General features: G+C 44.5%; 2 protein-coding genes across 2 annotated transcripts in view; both read right to left on the bottom strand.

Moving 5' to 3' along the window:
- Nucleotides 1-14,632, bottom strand: part of GRIN3A (glutamate ionotropic receptor NMDA type subunit 3A) — a 158,135-nt gene that overhangs the window by 16,458 nt on the left and 127,045 nt on the right. The window lies entirely within an intron of this gene.
- Nucleotides 1,066-1,973, bottom strand: PPP3R2 (protein phosphatase 3 regulatory subunit B, beta). Its single transcript, XM_040963541.1, has one exon. It carries the CDS (start codon nt 1,887-1,889, stop codon nt 1,377-1,379), a length of 513 nt encoding a protein of 170 aa, XP_040819475.1. The 5' UTR covers nt 1,890-1,973; the 3' UTR covers nt 1,066-1,376.

Here is a 14,632-nt window from a genome sequence, read left to right as displayed (position 1 = left end):
GTGATTTTCTGCAAGAAAGAGGATTGGCATGAAGTGGCCAGAATGGCATGAAGAGACCAGTCCTGGTCTGCTGTTTACAGCATTGCTTGAACCCTAAGAACTGCCAACTGTATTTGTGACCTCAGAAATCTGGTAACATTTGGGGTGTGGCCATTGCCATCTGAACTGGTATCTGCGATGCACTGTTCCTACCATGATCATATTAAGCCACCAACATGAGACAAGTGAGTTGAACATACACAAACACGTTGGATTTTGTGATCTGATTCAAAACCAATAGACTACAGTGCATCTGTGAGTGCAGGTTTGTTACAGGGTGAGGGGTTTTTGCTGAATGGATCATTAGGGGAATAGATTTGTGGACTGAGAGAGATCTCAGCTCCTCTACCAGAGGAGCTCTTATACCTGATTTTTGAAGCAAACCTCAGCCAATGTAGCCAACATTCGCTGCTGTGGAGATTATCAGAAATATCTGAATCTTGGATGAACGGCCCTGCTTTAACATCCTGGGCAGAGGTCACAAAGGCCTTTCCCACCTCCACCCTGTTGGAAGACTGATTCCACTCTGTCTTGTCCCCCGCTATTGTGGTGAGATAATTGTTGGAAGTGAGAATGTTTTCTAGAAAGATCCTTTCCCTGTTTGGGAGTCCCCTTACTGAACGTCTTGGGGAAGGAACCCAATTTTGAAGAGCCACTGCTACTGAGGCTGAGAGTTGAGCTGCATACTCAGTTCAGGCTTGGGTTTCTTAATAGAACTGAGGCTAATTTCTGTTCCAAATGAGCGGGAGGGACTGGACAGGACTCCCACCTAGCAAATATGCTCAGGGATTTTTAGATGCATCAAGAGGAGTGACTCTGAGAAGAGGAAATATGGCCTTCTGCTGCCCAGAGAGAGGCGATTAAAAGATGTTCAGTGACGAGAAATGTTTGTCTCGGTGACTATGATCGTTAATCTGCCAGAAGGCAGCTGGACACCACAAGCAAATGAAAACGGTTCACCTAACACGCAATGCTAATTCTTTACCTATGTATAATCCGACTAGAAATAAAGGCACAGGTATATAGTTTTACTGTTCTTGAACTTTAATTCTTCTTGACTCTTATGGTCTCTACATTCAAAGAAAAGGGGGTCTAAAAAAAAGCCAATTCCTTCTCTTTCCCCACCAGTCATTCAACATGCTCTTCCTCAACTTGGGATGTTACCCTGACTCAATGAAGGAAGCCTTTACAATGGGTTGAAGGCTAAAGTGGCGTTAGAAAACGTGGCTTCACAAAGAGAAGTACTTCCAGGTCTGCCAGAGAGGAACGTTGGGTACTCGGGAAGATCTTGACAGAGAAGGCTACAGCGATTGGATGGTGCTTTTTGGAAAAAAGGCTCACACGACAATGACCAACTTCTTGTGGAACTCCAGGCCTCTGACAACAGCGCTGAACTCCTCAAAGGATATTTTGCCATCGCCATCCTTATCCAGGGTGATGATGGTTTTGTCCACCAGCTGCTGCAGGTGCCAGTCCCTAAGGTTGTTACCCACCATCATCTTCAGCACCTGGAAGAGCTCTCCGTTGGAAATGTAGCCGTCTTTATCCATGTCGTAGATGCTGAAAGCAAACCTCAGCTTCTGCTCCTCGTCTCCTTTGACGCTGAACTGCGAAGTCCCCAAGATGAATTCCTTGAAGTCCACTTCGCCATTGCCATCTGTGTCGAAAATATCGATCACTCGCTTCGCCAACGGGTTCTGCTCCAGCTGGGGCAGGGACAAGAACTCCTCCACGCTCAGAGTGCCCGACTGGTCCAGGTCCAGTTTTCGAAACCTTTTGCCCAGTCTTTTGATTTCATCATGGTCAAAGTGGGAGCACATCTCTGCTGGGTAACTGGACTCATTTCCCATTGTGGATATGGGCAACAAGGGCTTGCAGCGCCTGAGGACCCAGCCAGCGGCCCGCTGTGCTGAGACGGTTGAGCCACCCGGAAGCATGGGAGGAAGTGAGGGTGGGAGCTCGCGAGACACCACGTGGGCGTGGCGCTCGAGGTCCTGGAGACACCAAGTGGAGCTCCCAGCACAGAATGGGAGGGCCAGGGTCAGCGAGGAAGCGGAATAGGAAGAGAAGGAAGCAGAGCAAACCCCTCATAGGTTTCTGTTCTAAGCCGCATTGCACTCCCCATCTGCTTTTGCTCCTCATTTTCTTTCCCACCCCTTGTTTTTGCCCTTGAGAAAGTAAATGCCAAGCGGATCAGAGGCTACTTCTAATCCATTGTAGTATTATAGCACAGTGCCTGACGTCCAGTGTTGCTTGATAAACACACGTAGAGAAACGTTGTGAACTGCCACTCAGGTTTTCTGATGCTTACCTGGCAGGCCTACCTCAAGCATGAAACGGTTCACTCACTGAAGAACTGGTGTTATTTATCTGTTTGTCCTCTGGGAGGGGAAGCCAGGATGGATATCCTCTTAGACATTTTACGGCACGATCCAGATGTCACCCAGCGTATCTTACATGGATGGCCCGCAGGCACTGTTGGTACATCCCACTCACATAATGCTGAATCCAGGGCCTTTTGCAAGAGGACACAGACCCCAGCAACACCTCTTTTACCCTCTCGCTTGGAATCCATCATGTCATGATCTTGCGTATCTTTGCTGCTTGGTGCCCACAGGGAACTCTGGGGAACACAAGAACCCTTTCTGTGGTTGAGTGACGGACGCCCCGTTCTCACTCATCTCAATAGGTGTGTCCTTCTCCCCCTGATGATTGAACTTAAACACTGCTTCCCATTTCTTGTTCCACTAGGAGCACATCAGTTACTCCAAAGGCAGAAAGAATAAATATAGTACACTATCAAAAGGGACTTGGAGGAACCCCAGGATATTAAGTAAAATGGAGTGGGACAAAGACACCCTAACTTTAAAGAAGAATGGTATTGACCATGCTCTGTGTTCTTTAGCTCATCCAGAAGCTAAGGCCGTCATGCTGAAGCTTCCATAGTGGAACCACTGAAAACCTTATCATTTGGAACGGCGTTAGAGAGTTAAAGTCACAACACATGAAATAAAAGGAGAGATGTTATCAGAAAGCTCAGGCCAAAGAGCTCTGGGGACTCAGAATGAAGCAAGTGCTTCTTGTTGGGAATAACTGGAGGAAGACTTTTCATGATTATTTATCTAAGCAGTTTTTCATGCTGATGGAGACAAGGTAGACAAGTATGATAGTCCCAGAGGCATGAGAGGGTAGGTGTGAGCACCTGCAAGTCGAAATATTTGAACAAAGTATCAGAAGGTGAGCCAGAGTGAACCAGGCCAAGGGGAGTCGTGAGTGGTTAGCTAGCACATTTGGGTTCTTTTGTGGGTAAAGCACAGATTCTAATAGAGCAATGACTGACTCAGATTTGTATTTTGAAAAGATTAGTTTGACAATGGGGAGGGTGAGTGAAGCAAGAAACAATTACAGTCCCACAGATGTATCTGCAGAAGGATGCTCTGAGCTGGAATGAAAGAGATACTGGAGGAAAAGGCTTCAGCTAGGCGTTTGCCAGGGCTAGCATCGCAGAGCCCATCAACAGGGTGGCCTGAGCAACAGAAATGTTACTGTCTCCCATTTCCAGAGACTAGAGCTCTGAATTCAAGCCCTAGCATGGTCCTGCCCCTTCTGAAAACTGTGAGAAATCTTCCTTTGTGTCCTTCTCATTCCTTGTGGTTTGCTGGTAATCTTTGGCATTCCTGGGCTTGTCACTGCATAAATCCAATCTTGGCTTTTATCATCACGTCCCACGTGGCATTTCCCTGTGTTATTTCTGTGTCTTCTCTTCGCGTGGTAGCTATCTTCTGAAAAGGATGCCAATCGTATTTTATTCAGGCTCCCCCTGCTACAGTATGATGTATTTCAACTAATCGCATGCAGAGATCCTGCTTTTAAACCCGAGTACATTCTAAGGTGGTAGGTGTTAGGACCTAAGGATTCGACCGTGCAAGAAGCCTGGTCTTCCTGGCCAGATGAATGGATGGGCGGGGGTGGAAGGTGAGTCTCCAAGTGTGAATAGATTGGTGTTCTTGACTGACCACCCTGTGCTTATCTGTGTCACGAGGTTTACTGAGTGACGGAAAGGACACCCGCTGTGAGAGCTTCCAGGCTCCTTCAAGATGCTGCCTTCCCATGCAGCACATGCTGAGATTCTATGAACACAAAGATGCATGGACGTGAAGACTGTGTTCTCATAAGTCTTGGAGTAAAGTCAGGGCTACTTCTCACACCCTTACACTTGGTTATGTGTTGGAACAGAAAATGTGGGGTTTATGCTGTCTTGCTTCACTTCACAATAGAACCGCTAGATGGCAGTCTTCACACATTTCCATGCTTTTGACAAGCTGGGATTTTCAGAGCCACCCCATTCCACCTGGTCCCCCACCGATTTCAGTGCGTGGGAGACTAAATAAATAAATAAATAAATAATAAATAAATAAATAAAAGCGAGACTGCCTCTTGCAATTGTTCTGGTCAGTTTGAACACCGTTCTTACTTTTTAGGAGCAGAGTGAAAATACCATTTGATAAATATTTATGAGTTTGTTGAATCTAACCAGGGGAAAAGGAAGAGCTGCTAACACTATGTAGGCTTGGGTGTAAGCTATGCCCAGGCATCTTTAGTATGTGAAACAGGAGACTTTAATTCCATGCGACCAGCTTTCTTGCTTATTGATACTGGCAAAGGGAATACTTCCCGAAATCAGCCAGCATTCCTGGTATCAGAATTCAGATGTCCATTATCTACAGGGACCAGCGGGAAAACAGGAGCAGAGCTAACTTTGTGAAGTGAGGGTAAAACAAGACCTGCTGATCCCCACATACCCACACAGCAGCAAGACTGAAACGCCACTGACCACACTGAACGACGGCAATGACTGCTGTTTCTATGAAGACCTGTTCTAAGTGCAGCCTGGTGGCTTGCATAAACCATCTTCGTATTTTCCCTCTCAAACCTAGATGCTGGTTTGGAAGAAAATCAAAACACAATAAATAAATGCTAGTTAACTCAACATTTTCAAGGTACAGAATGTTTAAAATCAGGGATTTCTCATGCCCTCCAATCAAAAAGTCTTCAGTCCTGTGACATCAGCAATAAGCAAAAAGCATATTTATTCTGAAATTATAAGATATAGTGATAAGATTTGCATGTATTTTTTAGAGATGGGTCCAAGAGGAAGATACGCCAACTGTAATTCAAAACATATACTTATTATGCACAACATACTTTTTCATGCATAGTTCCACAATCAGGAAAAGGGTGGGAGACATTTACTAATCCAGGCTTGATCTCTATAAATTATTTCATTAAAAGTATTCCACACTTTCAAGCATCCTCTGCTGTTACCCCAGTTCTTGGGGGAAGAGCTGAAGTTTAGAAGGTACAAGGCTTGCGCTGACATGCAGCAAAGCAGCTGGGAGTCAAATCTTGGGATGTTCATTTCCAGAACTATAGTTCTTTGCTTTTTCAGATTACCTTCTATGTAGAAACAGGAAAAGGTTCCTTTCCTTTCTTGGTAGAACACAGGGAAAGTCAAAGGCATGTGGCTTACTTGGGGGCCTAGCTGCGGCTGCACAACAAGTGAACCCAGGAAGATGATCACATGCTCCCTTAGAATCCCTGAGGGAGCGGGTACCACTAATCAGACTCCGTGGAGTCCTGTCCATTTGTTGCATTATTGGCTGCAATGCCTTGGGAGGGCAGGTGGAACTGCCATGCTTGTCATTTCGTGTTTTAGTGGCTTACTCGTGCCTTTTTCTGGAGAGCCCTTCCTCCTCCGGGAAGCCTGCTCTGATTCCTTCTTATTCTTCTACGACTGACTCCTGGCCTTGCTGTGTCGGAATTTATTTACAAGTTTGTCTCTCCCTGATGGGAAGCTCAGCGTTCATCAGCTGCACCTGTGACATGACCTGGTCCCTGGACATTCAATTCCTACACTTGATCTTAGCCAAAAGGCCGAGAAACAATGGACATTCGATTCCTATTTGGTTATGATGGAGGATAAATGAATGGGTTTGTCCTGGTAGTCAAAAAGGAACTTGAAGCCTCCCTGAGACTGACTTTTTTCTCTTCTTGCCCCACTCTACTGCACATCATAAAAGGGTCCACAAATAGGTTTGCGTTTTTTTAGATTTCCAGAAAGTGATACCTGGATAGGTTCCACCTGACCTTACGCTTGGCTTATATATTAAACTTAATTACTTAGGCTATTCCAAGGGAAGCACTCAGCTGTCAAGGTGGCTCCCGATATACATGAGTTTTCAATTTAAAGCAATCTACAGTCATTAACTCTCCTTGCCTTGCCATAACTTTCATCAGGTTGCATAGCAGAGCGACATTTTAAATTGAAAAAGGGATGGGATGGAGATGGGAGAGGGGTGTTGACATGTGACCTAGTTGTCAAGAGCAGAAATGACTTCATTAAAATTCATCCTCTCCCCCTTGCTGCCTTAACCATTCTCTTTGGATTTTTAATGCAAATTAAAGATTAACCAGACAGAAAATGAATGGGAGGTGGAAGCTTCCTGATGGGACCTGTGTGATCCTTGGCCTTCAATGCGCAGTCCAGTAACTCCTCCGCTTCTTTCCCTGGTCAGTTATCAGAGGGAGGAAATACCTGCTATGAGAGAACTCCAGTTTTCTCTGTAAACAAATATTAATGTATCAGGTACATGTATGGATGGCCCTAGGGGACTAAGTCTAGGAGAGTAATCAGGGCTGAAGAAGCTGGAGGAGAGGCCAAGCAGTTTATGAACCTCTGTGACCCAGGAGCCACATCTTCTGCTTAGAGGGTCAGGACTCCTCTAAATGAGCCTACTTGAGAACCACAGCATCCATACCTTTAAGCTTCTCAAGAGTGCCCTGTAGGGGTCTAGCACAGTAGCCAAGTGACTTAAGTCTTTGCGTTGAACAGGCTAGGGTCTCATATGGGTGCCTGTTCATGTCCTGGTGGCCCCTCTTTCCATTTAGCACCCTGATGTGGCCTAGGAGAGCACTCGCGGGCAGCCCAAAGCCCTGGGACCCTGCACCCACATGGGAGACTTGGCCCCAGGCACCTGGCTTCGGATCAGCTCAGCTCCAGCCGTTGTGGCTACTTGGGGAGTGAACCAGTGGATAGAAGATCTTCCTCTCTCTCTCCTCCTCTCTGTATATCTGACTTTTCAATAAAAATAAATAAATCTTTCAAAGAAAAAGATTGCCTTGTAGTAGCCTAAGTTTGATACCTAGCTCTGGCGTAGACTCTTGCATCACACCGGTGCGAACACTAGGAAGCAGCAGTGATGGTAAAATTACTGAATTCCTACCACCGACGTGGGGAGATCTGGACTGACTGTCTGGCTCCCAGACAGTTCGGCCTCAGTCGCAGCTATTGTCAGCGTTTGGGTACTGAATTAGTAGGATGGGAACTCTTTCTCCGGCTTTATAATTAAACAAGATTCAAAAAGAATACTTTGAAAAGAAATTAAAAGATGTCCTTCCACCATTCCCCTGTGGCTAGCTCCTTAGGGGATAAACTTGAAGGCTGAGAGGATCCATGCAAAGGAGAAGTAACAATGGATTAGAAGTCAGGTTGGGGCAGGTGGTCAGGATGGAGCGTGGAATACGTTCAGGAATGGGACAAAGCTTCTAGTTGTGCACGCTCATTGATAAGAAAATTACTTTAAATTGTAATAGCTTACCTTTAGACTATTTCAAAATATACTTGTCCTTTTCCCCACCGTTTTTCCTCAAGGCCTCCGTATTTCTGGGCCAGAGCTTCTTTCATTCCAATGTTTGGTTTAAGGCTTTTGTTTGTCTGTTTCCCCCAACACTCAACAGCAACACAATGAAATCCCTGGATTCAGTTAGAAAATCTTGCAACAACACACTCAGGATTACACTGAAGCTCAAAAAGGCTAAGGAATTTTTCCAAGGATGAACAGTTGGTGTTCTGATTAATGCTAGAGCCAGGGCAGCCTGACCTCCAAGACCCAGGTCATGGCAGAATAGCTGGCGTGGTGGTTTCTGTTTCGTCCTTGACCAGGGCAGGATCCACATCTTTCCTGCAGGCTGGACTCCTGTCTGGAGGCGAGTCCCAGGGGGAAATGCTTTCCCATTTCTGCCTCCTTTCTCCTTTCATGTGCCCTTCGAGATTCAATCTCTACCTTTTTCATCCTGCGTTGCACCCTGGAAATGGATGCTGTGGACCATATTTACTGGTTCCCTCGCTTTAAAGTAGTGATAGAAGAAGGGCGTGGGAGGAGAAGACTGCATTTCTGGCTCTTTTCTGATCAGGTAGTGGTGGGATGACTGTGCCCAAACCAAGTGCCCAGGGCTCTTAGAAAACCCTCAGCTCTGCCTCCATGGGTTCCAGGAACAGCTCCCTCCCTGTTTACCCTCCAGCCCAGATATGCTCACTTACACTGGGGGACTGTATTGCCCTTGTTGGTGGCTTGCTGAAGCCATTCTTTTGAAAATGGTTTTCTTGTTAAAATCTATTTATTTAGCTCCATTTTTACCGAGAAAGAGAGAATCTACTAGTTGCTTGTTCTCTCTCTTCCCAGATGTTGAGCAGCCAGGACTGCTCAGGCCAAAACCAAGTTTCTGGAACCTAACTGCATGGATGGCGGAGATCCAAGTATCTGAGTTATCATCCACTATGTGCACATTATCAGGAAGCCGGATCTGAAGTTTAGTAGTGGGGACTTGATGAGGAATGTGGGTGACCGAAGTGGTGGTTTAACTGCTGCATCAAACAATTGCCCCAATACTGTTCTTAACACTCTTCCTGGTTCTGTTGCTGATTACCCTATGGAGAGCACTGTTTTCTTCTTCCTTCTTGAATAGTTCCATTGGGTAAAAGGGTATATTATCCAACCCGTTATTTAAAGTTTACGAAAAGAGGTGTTGAAGAATTTTTGGGAACTTGCTGAATGGTGATCTGCGGCTTTCTTTTCCTGGTTTGCAAAAAGATTTCATAAAACCTGCCCCGAAGCTCTTAGATTTAGTCAAGCACTTGTAAAAAAGTTTGTCTTTTTGCTGAATCAAAGGAAAAAGAAAGAAATTTATACTCATCCATATGTTTTCTGCAGTGGAATTGATCGACAAGGAGCCCTCTGTGGCAGAGACACAGTGGTGCCAAGGGGGAATTGTGGGGAAACATGTGAGGTCAATTTAAAATTCCTCTCTGCAAATCGCCAGAGTCAGGTCTGCAGAATTGGACCTGCAGTTTCCTAGGTGACTCTGGGGACCAGATAAAGCCCTGAAATGAGAAACGAATGAGTTTATCTTCCAGAGAAAATGCAGCTATATGGCTCTGGGTTGCAAAGGAATGGAGGGTAAATAGATCAGGATCCCACGAGGGGCCCCACATTAATGCCCAGCTACCAGAGACGGGGGAAAGCATTATTCCTGTTTTAGTATTAAGTCACCACATATTTCATTATTCGAAGTAGGATTTTGTTCTCCAGAGTGAGGGAGGGCATTGAGTTGCCTGTGGCGACAAACGCAATCTGGGGCTTTACCTACAAGAATGGGTCAGATCAGAAACTCTCAGTATGCATCTATACTCCTGAAATAAAGACGGACTCCCAATGAAACTGTGAATCACAGCTGGACAGTAGGATGCTGAACTTTCTACCATTGCTACACCTACAAGGTCAGGATGCACTTAAAGAGCAGAATGACGGACTTAGGACTATTATTGAAGGACTCAGCTGTTGTTACAATATAGGGGGAAACGGTGGGGGGGGGAGGAGAGGTGGGAGAATGGAAATGGAAATCCTTGAGCCCAAGAAACTGAATGATGAAAAAGAAAAAGAAAAAGAAAGTAATTAAGGAGGGAACTGGATAATGTCTCTTTAAGGGTTAAGTGAAGCTGTTGAGAGAGGGGCTGTCCAGGTACCTGCTCCCCTGGATTGTGCCTGCGCCCCTCCTCCTGTATGGGGTAGGGCTGGCAAAAGGAAGAGGGCAAGTTCCTTAAGCTCTTGTCTTTTTACTCCTCGTGAGAATCACTAGGGAGGTGAAAAAGCTGATGCTGAGTTGGACTAAGTGACTCTCCTCAGGTAAACTGGCGAGAGAAGTGCGATTTCAACATGGCTTATCTGACTGCAGAGCCTGTCCTTTTCCTGCACTAACAGCCCAGCCACATGTGGCACTTGAAGTAAAAAGCATGGTCAAAGTACAGCATTAATGCTCGTTTCCTTTTCTCTGACCTTTCTTGGGTGAAAGGAAAAAAAAAAAAGTAAATGATCTCAAGCAAGGATGTTAAGCAAAGTGCAGCCAGGGACCCAGCAGGCAGAGGGAACAAGTTCAGCAGGTGAGCTCAAAATCAGATTAATTTAGTTGCATTCTGGCTTTAATTCTATGAGAGTGATCCTGAATATATGCCCATGGATGAAGATAAGTGTTATTGTTTAAATGGCCACAGGGGAGCATCATTCTGAAATAGTTTTCTAACCACACATGCTGCAGCAAAGTCCACCATCCTTGGGAAATAGCCCTGTGCATGTTCACAACACCCTGTAAGGCAAGGGTGAAGCTCCCGCTTTCTCTACGCACACTGGTGTTATCAGATCCTGTTTTTGAACTCTACTTTTGATTCTGAGGTTCCAGCGAAAGGCAGCCTCTCCTCCATCTCTACCTCTATTTCTCAGATTTAGCTAATCTATGAAATGGGCTTCTGTGGCAGAAACACAGTTGTGCTGGGTGGTTTGCTTTAAAAAAAATGTTCTTAGCTGTAAGATAGTTACACAGAGAGAGGAAGAAAGAGAGAGCGCTATCAGTCTTCCATCTGCTTGTTCACTCCCTAGATGGCTGCAAACCCTGGCCTGGGACAGGCCAAGATCAGGAGCTTTGCTCAGGTCTCCCACATGGGTGGCAAGGGCCCAAGCACTTGAGCTATCTTTCACTGCTTTCCCAGGCACATTAGGCAGTAACTGGATCAGAAGTGGAACAGCTGGACCCTGAAAGGATGTCCTGATGGGATACAGGTGTTGTAGGCTGTGGCTTAACACACTGCACTTCAATGCTGCAACCTCAGGCTTTTCTTAACAACCATATCTTAATCCTGATACCAGCCACTCATTCCAGGATTCCATCTGACTCCATGCAGACTATCCCTTCTGTATCTCTCTTGAATTTGACCTATAAAAACTCATTACTGCTGATGTATCTTGTATGTATCATCTGAATAGTTTATGGCATTTGTTGATTATTTTAAAAAGAGATTCATTTTATTTAATTTTTATTGGAAAGTCATATATACAGGGAAGAAGAGAGACAGAGAGGAAGATCTTCTATCTGATGATTAACTCCATAAATGGCTGCTGATCGATCTGAAACTAGGAGCCTGGGGCTCTACTGGGCCTCATATGTGGTTGCAGGATCCCAAGGCTTTGGGCCATCCTTGACTGCTTTCCTAGGCTACAAGCAGAGAGCTGGATGGGAAGTGGGGCTGTTGGGATTAGAACTGGTGCTCATATTGAATCCTGGGAGTGCAAGGTGAGGACTTTAGCCACTAGGCTAGCACGCTGGGCCATGATTATTTTTTTAAAAAATATCTGGACTTAATTTGATTTTGTTTGAGAATACTGATAAGCTGCACTGCCCTGGAATATTTATGATGGAATCTCACAATTCTTAAGAACAGTCATGCATTACTGCTTACTATATTTGGTTGTATATGCCCAATATTCTAAAACCATTATTTGCTTAGATTTAATCATGATTCTACAACTATGGTATATATCCTCAGTTTATGAATAGTTAAATAGCAAGTTCTGCTCACATAGTTGATAAAGTTGAGATTCAAATACATACACATCTCCAAAGGCCATATTCATTTATGTTTAAAATTTTGTTCACTTTTGTTTCATAAGCAGAGAGCGCACAAAAATGAGAGAGAGAGAGCACAATCTCATTCATTGGTTCATACAAAAGTCATGGCCAAGACTCAGTCTGGGTTTCCCAATGTAAGTGGCAGGAACCCAGGTGGCTGAGCCATCGCTTCCTGCCACCTAGGGCTCATATTTGTCAGCAGCTGATAAGGACAATGACCCAGGAGTTAAAGAGGCATTCTGTTGATATGGGATGTATGCATTCCAAGTTTGGTGGCTCAATCACTACTTGCTCCAAAAAAAAAATATTTTTAGCTATTCTGCTCTACTGTAAAGAAAACTATTCACATTTCAGGATGATAATAAAGGGATCCAGAGTCACTGTAGGAAAACTAGGACGGCATTTTCAGGTGATTACATTCAAATGGCTCTTGTACAGATGGTTGGAGGTTGGGGGATGAAAGAGTGAGCAATTTTCCCCAAACTGCAGAGCGGATATAGAAAAATACGTTTGATTTCCTATTTAACGTAATTTCCCCTGTCTCCTTTCTAGAAGAATCACGCCTTTTTAAGATGTTCACACTTGGCGATAGGAACATGTTTCAAAGTAGGCTGCCCCATTGCTGGTCCCGGAAATGAGTCATGATTGTCACAATCCACCTTGATGATCCCATCTCCTGCCCACTGATTGGCTCAAACACATAGAGATGACACATTCTGACTAAGAAAATATGATGAAACTGAAGGCTTCTAAACATTCTGTTTGAAAAAGTGAAGATATCTGAAGCTATTAATGAATTCTAGGAGGTTCCCTCCCAATGCAGGGGGGAGGAATCACTTCTGTTACTGCATTGCTGCTGTTTCTTTAGTAGCTTCCCCAAATGCTCCCTGATTCTCAGGACACAATTCCAAGGAAGTGTTATTGTATCTCTTTACAGATAAGAAAACTCGGCTCAAGCGCAGTTGAATCTTTTGGCTATAAATTGGTAGAACCAGGATCACATTCAGAATGCTGTGACAGCATGCTTTGTGTTTAGATACTTTCCTACAGAAATACACTTGGCATACGTTTTTTATATTGGGGTTTGGATTAATTAGTCTTTTAAAAACGACTCTGTTTTCCCTGATTGTGCTTGCATGGAATTAAGTTCTGTGAGTCATAGGTCCATCTAGCTCAAGTCTTAATCTGATGATTCTCTGGAATGGCAAATCCTGGCTCTGCGTCTCCAGAGTGCTGCGAGGACAGCTCTGAAGGTAGCAGACCACTGGATTGAGTTCCTGACTCTTAACTTGAGCCTGACTCTGTTCTTGCAGTTATGGGCATTTAGAAAGTGAACCAATGGATTAAAAATACATCTCCCTTTCTTTCTGTCTCACTGTCTCTCTGACTTTCACATAAATACAATAAAGTCCTTAAAAATTTTAAACAGGTGGCAGTAGGATTGGTTCCCTCCAAGGGGCTCAGCTACTTGCACAGCTTCTGATGGTTAGTGGTGATGCTTGGCATCCCGTGGCTTCCGTAGCTGCATTCTCCAGGCCCTCTCTCTGTGTTTCCATTCACAAGATCTTGTTAGGACATCAGTCATTAGGGTCCATTCAAAAGCAACATAGCCTCACCTTAATTGAATAACTTTTCAAAAACTCCAATTCCAAATAAGGTCACACTTTGAAATTCTGGTTGGCTTGAATTTTGAGGGGACACCATTCAACTCGGTATACTGCCAGTATATCAGTATACTATCACTCTTGCTTTATGTGCATTCCTTCTGCTTGCCATATCCTTTCTTCTCAGATATGTTGTACAGTCTTTCTGGTTCAATTGTTGCATGATTGCTTAGTGAGTGCACACTGCATGCAAGACACTGAGAAGACAGTGCAAGCAGAGTCTCTGTCCCTCCTCAAGTTAGGTAGTCTAGGGAAGAGACACATTAAAACAATAGTAGTATTGCACATGTTGAAATAGTGAAGCTTATAAATTATAGCAATTTCTATGAAATACCGTGGGAGCCAAAATGTGAGATTGTAATGGGAGATGTGATGTAGATTGCTCAAAGACCAAGAGTGTGTTTGAAGAAAGGGGATATTATGGAATTTATAACGTGAAGGCATTCATTGAGCAAACATCAGAAGAAAGGGTATCTGCAAGTCCTGGAGCCCCAAGACAGAGAAGCCTTGACGTATGTCTGTCTGAAATGTCCACTGTGGTAGGACTGTGTAGAGCCAAGAGGAAAGTGGCGTGGAGTAACACTGGAAAAGGACACGAGTAGGCCTAGTAGGGCATTGTAGTTCATTCCAGAACTTCATATTCTGTCCCAGTTAATATGGGAGACTTAGCAGGCTTCTAACAGAACATCAATATGCCATATGGAAATCAAATTGAGGGAAGGCAGGAATGAAACAGAAAAACCAATTAGGAGTCTTCCATGCTGGTTCATGTGAGAAATGGCAGTACAGATGACAAGAAATGTGTGCGTTTGAGATACAGTCCATATCAGGAGAAGGTAAGACTTGTAGATGCATGCAGAAGGTATGATGCACGAGGCACTAAGGATCCATGCCTTTGCTGGAGACACAGATGTGCTATTACCTGAGTGTGAAGCACAGGAACAAGGAAGTTTTAAGAGACAAAATTGGTGGCTTAGTTTTTGACAAGTGTGGAACAGTTTGTGTTGAAACATAAAGTTGAAAGCTCTTGACAAATGAAAATATTATTGGCTTTTTTACTCAATGTCAAAATGACCAAGGACTAGTTTACTCGGCTTTGGACAGGCTCAGCTCCAGCTGTTGCTGCCATCGAG

This window comes from Ochotona curzoniae, unplaced genomic scaffold (genome assembly GCF_017591425.1).
Source record: "Ochotona curzoniae isolate NIBS_2020 unplaced genomic scaffold, NIBS_Ocur_1.0 scaffold_3208, whole genome shotgun sequence".
NCBI classification, from domain to species: domain Eukaryota; kingdom Metazoa; phylum Chordata; class Mammalia; order Lagomorpha; family Ochotonidae; genus Ochotona; species Ochotona curzoniae.
Note: the sequence above shows the minus strand (reverse complement) of the source record. Positions and strands in the feature narration are given on the sequence as shown.

Bases quoted from the DNA above. Each gene is read 5' to 3' on its own strand.
- PPP3R2 (XM_040963541.1), bottom strand. From the start codon at position 1,889: ATGGGAAATGAGTCCAGTTACCCAGCAGAGATGTGCTCCCACTTTGAC.